Source organism: Triturus cristatus, chromosome 11 (assembly GCF_964204655.1).
Source record: "Triturus cristatus chromosome 11, aTriCri1.1, whole genome shotgun sequence".
Taxonomy (NCBI): Eukaryota; Metazoa; Chordata; class Amphibia; order Caudata; family Salamandridae; genus Triturus; species Triturus cristatus.
Genome location: NC_140594.1, coordinates 1,053,741,118 through 1,053,754,334, shown reverse-complemented (window position 1 = coordinate 1,053,754,334; position 13,217 = coordinate 1,053,741,118). Strand labels below are relative to the sequence as shown.

Genomic DNA, 13,217 nt, shown 5'->3' with positions numbered 1-13,217 from the left:
ACTGTCAATCTCATTACTACAATACTTTGCATATCGTAGGATTTCATCCACTGTCTTTCTCTGCCAGCAAATGAAATGCTGTTGAATCATGTTGCTAATCTCCGGCCTTAATCTGAACACAAAGCGATACACAAAATGTCCCATATCTTTATCTCCAATATTTTCAAACCCACTATACTGTTTAAAAACGTTAAGCAGTCGTTCATAGTAAGCATGAACTGACTCTTTCGGTTCCTGGGTAATTCTGTCAATCTTAACCCAATCTGTTTCTTTTGGAGAGATTTTCCCTGTTAAGAAAGTGATTATCTGATTATACTTTTTCATTACTTCTTCTGCTGGTGCACCTGTTTTAGGATCCCTATGGTATTCCTCTTTTGGCCAATCAACAGTAATCTTACATTCTGTCCATAAATCAGCGGGAACAACAATATCAAAGAAACCATCTAAATCCTTTAACAAAACTTTCGACACCTTAACAAACCTATCTACCTGTTTATACCATTCAACCGGTTTCTTTCTCAACCTGGGAAAATCATTTGTAAAAGACAATATATCCTGTCTTGACCATGGAACATGTACATATCCACCACCTGGTACCTCTCTCATTGGACACACCCTTTCAATCGGTTCAGTTTCTTTCACAGGAAACAGTCGCTCCTTTATTTGCTGCATCGTCCTTCCTTTTAGATACCATATAACTTTCCAACTATCTACAGCTCCCTGTTTCTTCAGAATATTCATTATCTGTAACCTTTTTCCTGAAGCATTCAAACTTTCTAAGTCCTTATCAGTAAAAGCCAATCTGTATGATTTTTGCAACACCTTTGATTTTTCTAGATCTACTACTTACTCGCTGGCAGCTGCGGATATCTTTTCATGTAAATTCTTTGCTCTCCAGGTAATACTTTTACACAAAAACAAAAAATTCTTCCTCACAATAGTTTCCTAATCTCTCTGGGCTTAATGTTCCAATAATCACCTCTTCCAAGTCAACCTTTAACTGGCTCTCATTTATACTCTGTTTGTGGTTTTGGATTTGTCATTTCTTTTATCCAATTGTTTAACTCTTCCGGTGAGGGACATGTAGAACTCCCTGGTATTGAAGTATCATTTCGTTCTATTCTTCTGGGTGGTCAAATTGAACATTTCTCTGTGGGGTTTCAGTTATCAGCTCATTAATCGGAAGATCTAACAAAGCGTTGTTCACATTTGCCTGTTCATTACCACTTGCACTGCTCCTAACGCTGCTACTAATGCATGAGCCTTAGTTACATTCTGTCTTTCTATACAACGGTACTACAGGTCCAATGGTTACCGTACCGTCAATGCTTCTGCATTCAAATTCAGCTGATTCAATTTCTGAACCTGTTCTAATCTGGCCTTATTCAACATTTTTGCTTCGTTCTTTCTCATTACTTTTGCTACATCTGTAACTTGCGGAGTCAACGGGGTTCCCAATTGCGGGGCACTTGGAGTCACAACCCCTAAATTTTCCTCATATGGCAGAGGTTTTTTATTCATGATTACTTCTATTAGTTCATCATCGTCAAAATCATTCATATCACCTCTTATACTTGGAGTCTCTAAATGGTTACTTTTTCCTTTACATTTACTTCCAGTCTGCTCCTCAACTGTTAAAACTGGGTGTAATCCTTCCGTTACGACAGCTTTTCTCCATCTTTTTAATTTTTCATCTCGACTCTCAAAGGGGTATCTGAACATCATACTTCTGTAACCTCTATTACCAATTCTGTATTTTTCGTTTTTAAATGCTTCCACTTCCCATTCTTCTAATGCTTCATACTGAGTCAATCTAGGATTTGGGACTAAGGAATTCATTTGGTTCCTCAAATTTTGTAATATCCTCACATTAAATGTACCATGTTGCGGAAAAGCTAAAACACCATCACCTTTTTTGTACTCAATCCAATTTTCCAACCACATACACGTGTGTTCTAACATCATAGAAGAAGCAGGCGTTTTTGGAGGCGGACTCGGTATTCCCTCTGTAGTCACAGTTGCTTTGTCCTTCTTGAAAAAATTATTAAATTTCTTTATTAACTTCATTTTCTGACTTCCCCCACTAATGGGTCTTGTGTATAAACAAAAAAAACTATCTTCCCGTAATTCTACTCACTCTATTGGTTAACTTTTGTCCTATACCAGCGCATCTCACATCAACCAACTAATCACAACACTGCTACGTAAGCAAAGTCTTAACCAATACTAGCGCATCTCACACCAACCAATTACCATACAGTGCACGCCCACAGCCTGACCAATGTCACCGCGGCTTTTTCTGACATCAGAATTACTCCTTCTACTGACCCTCCCTTTACAAAAGTTTACGGCAATATTTTTCTGGATTTTCCTTAATCAAAATTCTATTAGTGACAAAATAAAGCAGTGCTACCTTGTCTGTTCCGCTAAGTAAAGAGAGTTTTCACTCTTAAAAAGATTTTTCTTACTACGAGTCCTAATAGCGACCAGTGTTATTTTTACCCTTCAGACAAGATTCAGGAGAACTATTACTTTTCTAGGGATAAAACCAAGATTTCACAATAGGACTTTTTGGTGTGAAAAGGAGTCTTGCTATTTTCCAGGAAATAAGGCTAGAATTTCGGAAGTAAACCCTTCACTATTCAAACACTCTACTCTCACTCGAATTTCCCTAGATATAACACCTACAGCCCTCCGTAGCTTTTAAGCATTATTTCAACAGACAAAGTACTTCTGCAGTGTGATTTCTTTACCACACTCTTCTTCTGTCTACTTCCAGCAGATTCCTTCCCTGGATTCCTCAGGTATCTCCGTACCTGGAGTTCTAGACAACGTAGAACATGACACTAACCCTTTGTGTTAATAACGTATAATCAATAATCCTCACCAAACTAATCAATAATTAAAACCATCCTCTGCTACCAAGAAATTGATCCAGCGCCAATACTAAAAAGCGATCAGGGATCGACACTCCACAAACCACTACAATGGCCCATACACATTCACCCAGAATCCCTGATGTGCTGGTTTAATTTGTTTAATTAATTTCTTATTTCTCATATAAATCTCCTTGAACATTTTATTTAAATACCTAATATTAATATCAACTCTTCCTCTACTTGGTCGATGGACTAATTAGTTGAGTAGTTGATGGTAATGATAAGACACTAACTCGCTAAACATCTGTAAAAATAACCACTGACTCTCGGTAAGGTTAATAAGTGAGTTTTATCTCAGAAATTTAAGTAACTGCTCATATACATCAGGTCACAATAACAAACATCGAGCCTCACGATCAGAGAAATAACGCAGCTTCATGTTAGACTCATCAATACAATGACATTATGCAATTGAAGGAGTGGATAGAGTAAGGGACATAAGGGTTCAGCAAAATGATTATGCGAAACAGTATAATACCAAACGGAGAGATAGATGAAGAAACAACAGGTTCATCTAAAAATAATGCATTCAATATATTGTTGACGGAGTGGATGGGTGGAGAGACAAAAGATTCAGAGATAAATACATTAATGCTGAGAACGACATAGGCTAAATACAAACCTATCTGTCTGTAGGAAAACCACCCCTGGACCCAGGAGATGGTGGAGGTTCCCCAAAAGGTATTCAGGAAACACAAGGATTCAGTCAGGAAATAGGTCAGGATAGAAACAGCTAGGCCTTTCTGCACAAAACTGACGGACAGCGATGTATCTCCCGTTTTCTCCTATGGCGGCCTAAGTTCAAAACCACACCCCTAAAGACACCCCAATTATAGTTTAAAACCTACATGTCTATCCCACATTAGTTGCAAATTTTCATGAAGCTTGACAAGGGATTGCTTGATTTCTGGGTGGCGGGATGTCACACCACGGTGACTTCACTTGCATTCTGACTATACTATTGTTCCCCTTCCTTTCCCATAGTCTGATTCTCAGTTCTTTCACATAAAATTTACAAAAGTTACATTTAAACATTCTTTATTCAAAGTAAACAGTATCCTTGGAAGTTGTCACCTTTCACACGGTCGATCACAGCCCTTGGCAGGCATTCAGCATCACAGCCTTCAACTCTTGGGCATCTTCTGCTGTGTTCAGCGCTTCTGGCTGCTTTGTCATGACAATCTCGCTCCCGTTCCGAGCCCTCCCTTTACATTGGTGAAATTAAGAAAAAAATTATTCTCATCCATTCCACTAAAACAAATGAAATATAGACATTCATTAATGATATGACATAGCACAATGTCAGCACTTTTGCAGGCTGAAGTTTCCCAGGCATCTCCCGCTCTGAGACGCGTTCTGGATTCCTGTACACCTTCCAGATGATACCTTTCCTGTCCAGAGTTCTGAAGAAGATTGGGACCGACCAGGCCCAAGTCATCCTCGTGGCCTCAGATTGGGCACAGAGACTATAATATCCCAAACTCCTGGGCATGAGCATCTGTCCTCTGGGCAGACTACCCCTTCAGAGGACCTCCTGTCTGAGCGGCAGGGCAGGGTTTTGCACCAAACCTGCACAATCTACACCTCCATGCTTGGAAATTGAGTGGCGACTGTTGATTGCTTTCAACATTTAATCCAAAGTTCTGGGTGTCATCCTGCCAGCAAGGCGTCCTTCAACCAAATCTGTATACGCCAACCATTGGAATACATTTTTGGCCGTCTGCGCTGTTAAGCAGATTGGACCACTAAACTCCAAACTGTCTGAAGTTCTGTTTTTGTTCTTCGCCCAGCAAGGCCTTGCTTTGCACCATTTAATGGTATCTATCTGCTCTTTTGCCCTTTTTACGGCTGCCAGTTGAGCAGTTATTTAAATCACCTGTTGTGATATGATTCGTCAAAGAGTAAAAGCAGGTTTCCCCCTTCTCTGAGTTATGCTTCAATGTGACTTAAATTTAGTCCTCGCCTTCCACATGTATGCGTCTTTTGGGCCTCTCCACAGTTGCTCTCTTCGGCTCCGTTCTCTCAAGACAGTATTCCTTGTCACCATGACTAACGTGTCTGGGTGAGCAAGTTACAGGCTTTGTCTGTCAACCTGCATTACACCACCATTTACCCAGACAAAATGGCTCTATGGACACGAGCATCCTTTCTTCCAAAGGTAGTGACTCCCTATCATGTTACATCACCCTTCCGGCGTTCTTTGTGCGCCTCACCCCGTTAATGACGAATAACTTCACTGAATGGATCTGAAAAAAGCCTTGGCTTCTACATTAATTGTTCCTTAGACCATTGGGTGGGTGAACAGTTCTTTTTTGGGTTCACTGGAGCAGAAAATGGCATGTCTGTGAGGAAAAGGACCATCTTGCGCTGGATCGTGCTCAGTTTTAAGATCTTTTACGTACCGGCCAAAAAATATCCCCCTGAAGACTTGAAGGCTCATTCCACCAGAGCCAAGGCTGTTACCACTGCATTCGCTTGCGGGGTGCCAGTTCTGGACATTGCCAGTCAAAGACGTGGGCATCCCTTCAAACGCAGACAAAGCATTATTGTCTGGACAACCAAGTCTTCTTAGAAGGGAACTTTATCTGCTTAGTTCTTCAGGACTTTCTGGTCAGAGCCACTTCACAGACCCTCGGCATAGGAGATATTGCTTTGGTATCTATTACAATGGTGAGGAAACTGCGGTCAAAAGTCTATATCAGAAAAGCAATTACTTGCCTTCGGTAACGCTAATATTGATAGAGGCTGTATCTAATCACAAATTCCTTACCGACCCTCTCACCTCTTTGTTCCGTGAACTGGTCTCTTTACTTAAAAGATCCCAACCTAGAAATCTGCACACTGAACTTGACCAATCTGATTAGGTCCACGTCTGCTGGAGCGGAAGTGTTGAAAAATTAACTGATATCAGTGCGTATGGGTGGCACAAACATCACATTCCGTGCCGAATTACGTCTGGTCAGAGCTATTGGAGTCACCTGGCAGCACACACCGGTACTGCTAAAGATTTTCCGAATCCAGTCTAACGCCTGGGGGAGAATTCAAAGGTGAGGAATCTGTGGTTAGTCTTTATCAGAAACAGTATTACTGAAGGTACGTAATGTGTTCATTCGCCCCACACGTTGGGGCGAGTTGAAGGCTTCCTCAATCCAGCCAATGTTTACAGTATTCTAACCAAGTAAACTTGTTCTGTGTACTTTCCCTTCCTTTCTTCTAATGGTGGTTATACATTTCACTTAAGTCAGGCTATTACACTTTTCAGTTTTCTTTCCACCTCCTCACCCTTACATGGAGGGGGACAGTTGCACAATTGAGATCCTAGCAGCTTTGTCTCATACCACATCATTCCGACAAGATCGGAGCATTAACAGCTTTTCTTTGGGGGGGTGGCTAAGAAAGGCTGATATGTGACCAAGCATACTGTTTCACTATATGTCAATCTTTACATTACGATCTGTTAAAATGTGTTCAAGATAAACCTTTGGTCGGTGTTCTAGAGACTCTCTGAAGCTCATGGCAGCAATGAATGCACAGACCAGGAGTGCCAAGGTGGCTGATATTTGCTGGGAGGCCACTTGTTCTTTATTGGATACCTTTACCAAGCATTTTTGCCTGGTGGCTCAAATAAGAAGTGATGGATACTTTGCATGCTTTCCTCGGTTGGTCTGCACAACTCCGTTCCACCTCCCGTTAGGCATTCATTAGGTGTGGAATCAGCAGGCAAAAGAATCCACCCTAAGGAAAAGTAGCTTACCTTCTGTAACAACATTTCTCAGAAATACTAGGTCTTCCTGCAGATTCTTCACTGCCCTCCCTATATCCCTTCTGAAATAGTGCCATTCTTAAAAAGGTTTCAAGGTGTCAAACTTGTTACTTGTTTTATTGTCTGTGGTCATTAAGCTATTTCGATTCCTCTCTGTACGCCTCAGATGGGCACTAAAAAATAAGAGCCTGACAGATAGTGCCACATATATATGATTGTGGCTGTCACTTATCGGCGGGTGGCGCTACTTCTGGAGTTGCATGGCCCCACTTGCCAGACCAGAGCCCTATTACTAGAGAAGGTTTTCTGATACAGTTTGGTGCATGAGAATATTCATAAGGTGGGGAATCTGCAAGAGGACTTGGTATTCTCCAGGTCCATTGTTGCTAGAGGTAAGCAACCCTTCCTTTACTCCATAAAATAGTCCCAATATTATTTTTTTAGGTTCATGACTAGCACAGCAAATGTTTTGGGTCTGAGAAATCCATGCCGAATGATGTCAATGTTTCTTAAATAGTTAACTTGTAAGGGGACTAATTTTAATTATCTAACTTTATATATAAAATTATATTCACTTCTGTCATTCATTCTTTACCTAGAATGTGTGTCTGGAAAATGTTGTGGGCCAGTGACTGACATTTCTTTGGGTGACAGAGAAGCTACAGGCAGATAGTTTTAACTAATGGTTTCTGTAAAGCTGTATGCTCTGTAGGTTTGTTCTGTGAGCTACATCATATCTCGCCAAGCTCACTTTGCAGACAATTGTTCTTTATTTCATGTTGCTGTGCAGTCCAGTGCATATTTCTGCAAGTATTGACTTTTTGTATCCAGGAAGCCATGCAGCAATATATTATTCGTGCAAGGCTGAAGCAAGAAAAGGAGTCATTCATATGTAGTTACCATGACAGCACACACATGCCTTTGAAAGAGTGCTACACCTATGGCTATAAGGGCATACAAGAGGGAGAAACATAAGGGGCAGGAGAGGGAAATGGCATTCAGAGTGGCCAAGCAGAGTCTGGGTAGGGCATAAAGAGTGGAGGCAAACAGAGCAATGTATAGCATAGCAACAAAACAAGATTAAATAGCGACGCCAGAAGTCAAACTGGGTTAGTAGAAGGGTGTCCTAAGAGATTGGAGGCCAGAATAGAACCCCTAATGGTCCAAGCATGGGCCTTGGCAGTGCTAAGGAACAGAGGCTCTGTGAGTCCCAAACGCCCAAGGCTGTAGTGGTCCCAAGAAACAGAGGGGCTGATAGGCCCAACAAGCAAAAATAGATTGGCATGTCAGGCACAAAAAGAAGCCTAAGAGACGGTGTTCCAGACAGAGCAGTTGGGATGGCTAGCAGAGCTATAGAGAGGAAGACAAAGAAGAGGTGCCAGAACAAAGAACTTGGCCCTTGCAAAAAAATAAATGGGTATCCTTAGAAGATAGTTTCTGGCCTGTTGCATTGCTGTGGAATGGAGAAAAAGCAAATTGAAGGAAGTGGTGGAATACAGACTAAAGAAGTGACATAAAAAACAGGGTACCAAAAGGACAGAATAAGCTCCTTGGTTTGTCCTCTTTCCACCTTAATTTCCTATTCTGTTGCTCATGTCCTCTACATGACCTCTTCCCATTATCTATTGATTTTGTTCTGGAAAAAGTGACACCCAAGGCTCAAATGCCACCTCTTAAATGTGACCCTTCTCTTTCTCTGTAGTTTGTCATCATAGGCATATACTTTGGAACATTTTTGTTCTTTACTGGAGTTGCAACATTTATTTTCAAATGGAATCATATTTTTCCTCAGGGTTGAGGACACGTCCTAAATTTTTCCCTAGGGATACTTTTAAAGACTCCTGGTTTAAGGTGTGCTAGACAGGGCCATATCTCCTTTTTTTCTTCGTACAAGTATGTATATACAGCACAAAGCTTTATAGAAAGAGCAGTGAACAGATGTTTGGAGACTTGGGATATGAGTCAGGATTTTTTTTTACAGTGCGACAGGAAGAAAAAGTTTTTAATGCAGCTTTTACCAGAGTGTCAGTCAGCCAAAACTACTCTTTAGTGGAGTTTCAAATATTAGTCCACATACATTTTTTTTGATGAATAACTCTTTCTTCATGTTCCTGATCTGTGAATTATCCCCAGTTATGAGATTCGATTTGGAAAATATTTAGTAATAGTCATACCAAGGTCAGTGGTGTCACAAAGGTGCCAGCTGCTGATGACAAAAGATTTAACTACTTTACACATAGTGTAAGTGTTATTTTTGAGATCCAGACACGTACTGTGAAGACCTTAAGCGTTAGACCCTACCAAAAATGTAAGTGGTATCTGATCGCCTTCACATTTTGCATTCTGTGTTTGGATTCCAAGCACAATTGTTCTCTTAGGCAAAACCTTTTCTGGTATTCTGTTGTCCGAATGTACTTTACATCATGCTTCCTTTTTTAAGAGTACAGCAACAACAGTCTCCATCGATCTGGCACTCGACTGTGCTATTCACAAAGGGAGGAGGGTTTACTGCCAGAAAGTTGGCACTGGTTCTCCAATTGTATTCTCGCAGATGCAGTTCATAGTGTTTTTGAATTGCTCACAAGTAGGATAGTCTTTTCGACCAGTATAGGCGCAGCCAGTGCTTGCGTTTCTGCACACCGGTTTCTGTGGACCTGTTCAACAGTAACAGGTAGTTTTTGGGAGTGTTTCAAATGCCACTTCTGTTTTATACTATGTACCAAGAGCATTCCATCCTAACCTGACAAGGGAAAGTACTCATTCACTACAGGGCTTTGAGTGTTTTGTTTGCCAGGTTGAAGGGGTGAACAGAAGTGGCATGGCAAACTCCTTTTTTGTTGGAATCCAGTTGAACTGTTTCATTTATGTACCAAAGAATTACCTTTTTTGGAAATTATGCTTTTTCAACCATTACTTCAACTTGAAGGGTTTGAGAATTGCAAGCTCTCTGGGTTCAACCACCGTACATCCTTTTCCTTCCTGACAAGATCTTATCCCGAGAGTCTGTTCTACATTTCTTCTAATAGTGATTTTATCAGAAGATCTCATTGACTATAATGCTGACCCCTCCATAAACCTCAGAAGAGGATGAGCGTTTCTAATTTTATTTTCTTTGGAGAAAAAATAAAGATTACAGATTAGACAATGAATTAAACAATATCCAGATAATTTATGCTCTTCACCTTACTCTGGAATGAGCTGACTAAGAGCCACAAGAAGAAATGACCACATTAACCATGTGATGCAACTCAGCTTTACCTGCACTAAATGGGAGTATTATGTCAGAATTCATCCTGGGGCAGTTTGGTCAATATAATACTTAGCAAACCATAACTTGCACACAAAATGCAGTGCTTATGAACTTAAAACATTTATACCAATAGGTTACACACTTAAAAGCAGAACATAATTAAATAACACTTCCTCAAACCATTAAATAATAAGATATTTATGGTAGCGTTTCATAGTCTTGAAGGTGATAGGATGTGTAATTGTATATGTAGCATTATTTACAACATTTATAATTGTATCTGTCACACACAAAGGGGGTGGTTATGAGCATTCCATTTGATATGCGAGTTATGATGTGCATGGCTATTATTTGAGTTTTGAGTTGCGGAGCTAGCCATAACTTGTGAATTTCAGTGGTCCTGCGTTTTAATTGGTAACTATGCTACTTTAAGTGTGTTTCTAAGTGAATATTATGTACAGAAATTCCTCTCTGATGGTAGAAATAATATTTCACCTAATAAAAAAAAAAGTTTAGGCCCCTGTAAACTTCCATATCACACATAGGTTCCCATATTGAAGCAGATGTCCACAAGTCCCAAGATGCTACAATTGTCTTGCAAGTTAAGATAAATACTATAGTCCATCTGACGTCAAAGTTGCAGGACCCAAAAGAAACTAGCTCATCATTTAGCTACTTCAACCAACATTCATTCCAACCTTCCCGCATGCTGCATGTTCCCTTATATTTGTTTTTCATTGTTTGTCTCTTGTGACTCAAGTTGTGGTTCTACATATCGGACCACACATTTCAAGATTAGTTTGTTTCAAACTGGCAAAAGTTTTGCACACATAACAATGTCATTTTTGAACTTGGTATTCATTCTTTTCTTTACATAGTTGTTGTGTCTTCATGTATTCTAATAGCTCCATTTTTTTTCCAGCTTACTGAGGCAAGTTCAGGTATCAACTGCTTGGACTCCATGTGCTGCTTCTCAGGTGGGGAAACAGCGTGCGCACCTGCTCGAAGAATGTTGGAACGAGTAATGGGAAGATGTAGTCCAATCCGAGTCAACAGGTGTGGAATTTCTCTAAATAACGTTTGCTGCAGACGATTCTCCTATAAACTGGAAAATGATGAACCTACAGCTGTAGATGTCTATTAACCTAATTGCAAGAAATGCTTTTGGAAATCACAAAACCTGTTCTTTCTTGCGGTTGATTTCGCAACAATCATTTCTGGAACTGTTTTCGGTGAAAGCAGAGAAAAAGAACAGACTAAAAGGGACTTTACTTTTCTTCTTGATTTTCGGGATGTTTAAACTCTCTCATACAATTTATCTAGTCTTGGATAAAATTGATTCCTTTATGGGTTTTACATCTGTCTTTGCGCTGCTACTGTGCTATAGTATTTCTTTCATGGTGAGCCTTTTGATTTCCCAACATTGGATTAGATTTTCTGTAAAGTTAAATCGACTTATCTTCAGATATTTTTTGCATGTTCTCTGACTTGAACTTATGTGGGCTTTGCTTCTATCTGAGATGTGCAAAAAGTTTATTTTGTCCCCCATAAAAGGCATTCTACAATATGGGTGCCTGTTTTCTTCTGCAAAGAAATGCATATATCACCCAATGGGAAGTTATGTAAGTCTGTGTCTTAGCATTGTTTATATCAGGGCCCAAAGTATGTGATCTGTTTCTCAACTTTTGCTAAGGATGGGTTTATTTTGGTTCCTCTATTTATATATTCTAGACTACTTACATTTCCTTTTTTCCCTTTTCTTGTTGATCATGCCAGTTTTCTAAAAAGAAACCAATCCTGTTATTCATAGTACTTTAAACAATAAATGCCCTGGAATAAACATAGCTTGATAAGGCACAAAATATCATTACATATTGACATCCCGCTCATTTTTCTAAAATTCATGCCGGCTTATAGAATCTATATCTGATGATCTTCTTTTGAAAACTGAAAAAATAAACTTGGCTGGTTTGAGAGGTCAAATTTCTAGAATAGCTAGTACATGATTATTGGTGTAGGCACCACAAGCCTGAGTCTACTAGCTGATTTCAAACATATTTGTGAAGTTAGTAGTCTCCCTAGTCACATATTGCCATTTTTTGTGGGGACAACTAAACCTTCTGTTCATCATGCTTTCCATCTTTTTTCTGAAAGATATTGCATTCTTATTCATTATGTTGTGTTTTGAAATATATATTATTTTCATCCCCTTAAAAGGATTTAAGATAATGGCTTTATAAATTGTCAAATGAAGAATGTGACATCTTTCTTACTTTTAAAATATAAATGCAGGTGAATCAATTATGCCTTTTCAATTGTACTTTTGCCTATTTTGATGTACACCTTTGTATGTGGTACATTTAAATTTCAAGGTAATTTGTCAATGGCTTGTGGGTCTAATCATTGTCCTTTGTTCTAACTTTGCTTAAGAATTTTTTTATTTCTGTGATATGAGTTTCCCAATATCCTGGCTAGTAAATTCATTAATGTCGCTTCTTTCGATACAAAAGGCTTGTATAAAGAAGTCACACATTATTACTGTGTTTATTGATAGCTAGAAAAGTGGGGTTATATTTCTGAATGACGTTATTTTGTAAATGCCATTTATTGACAAATGGCATGTTTACATATAATGTCATTTTTATTGATAACAGCATCTTTTACATTTACCAAATCAGTGTTTTGCAAATGAGTCTCTCATATGTAATTTGTACTTTTAACTGTTGTGTTTTTCACCCCAATATTTGCTATTGTTAATTGATGATGTTTTTTGTGGACAAGGTTCAGATTCCAGTGTGCATTGTGTAAATCCTTACAAGACTAGTCACACGTTCATAGTTTTCTTTGTTTGTTTTGGTCACCAAGAGGATCATTGCCCTTGAACTAATGTTCACAATTAGCCCATTATTTGTAATCGTCCAGAGTCCTCTAAACGGTAAAACATTTTCACCTTTTAAATTTTTCTCACAAGCATCTTTGCTCACTTAAAAAGCTGATGCAGTCTCTGAAAAGTATTATTATACTTGGATTCTTTCAAAGAGAGAGCAATGTGTACAGGCAAATAACTTACTTGTGTAATTGCTCCAAGCAATATCAACAGATGTGTAATTTTGGGACTGTCCTTGTTAAAGTTGCTGTTGAATAGAGGGAGATTGTAATAACTGTAGAAATAATGCAGCCTCAATTCATAACCCCAAAAAATGTTGCCATTTGCTTAAACAACCAGCTAGCGCACTCGGTAAAGTTTTTTTAACCACATTTTTTA

At 39.2% G+C, this 13,217-nt stretch overlaps 1 protein-coding gene across 3 annotated transcripts in view; it reads left to right on the top strand.

Annotated features, from left to right (window-relative positions):
- ATP11B (ATPase phospholipid transporting 11B (putative)) overlaps positions 1-13,217 on the top strand; it is a 446,007-nt gene that overhangs the window by 369,086 nt on the left and 63,704 nt on the right. For 2 of the 3 annotated variants that reach the window (XM_085635367.1, XM_085635368.1), the window contains one exon: positions 10,875-11,008. In XM_085635367.1, the coding sequence (XP_085491493.1) occupies positions 10,875-11,008 (134 nt within the window). Of the gene's footprint in view, positions 1-10,874; positions 11,237-13,217 lie in introns of those variants that run through there. The other variant, XM_085635366.1, reaches the window with a different exon arrangement.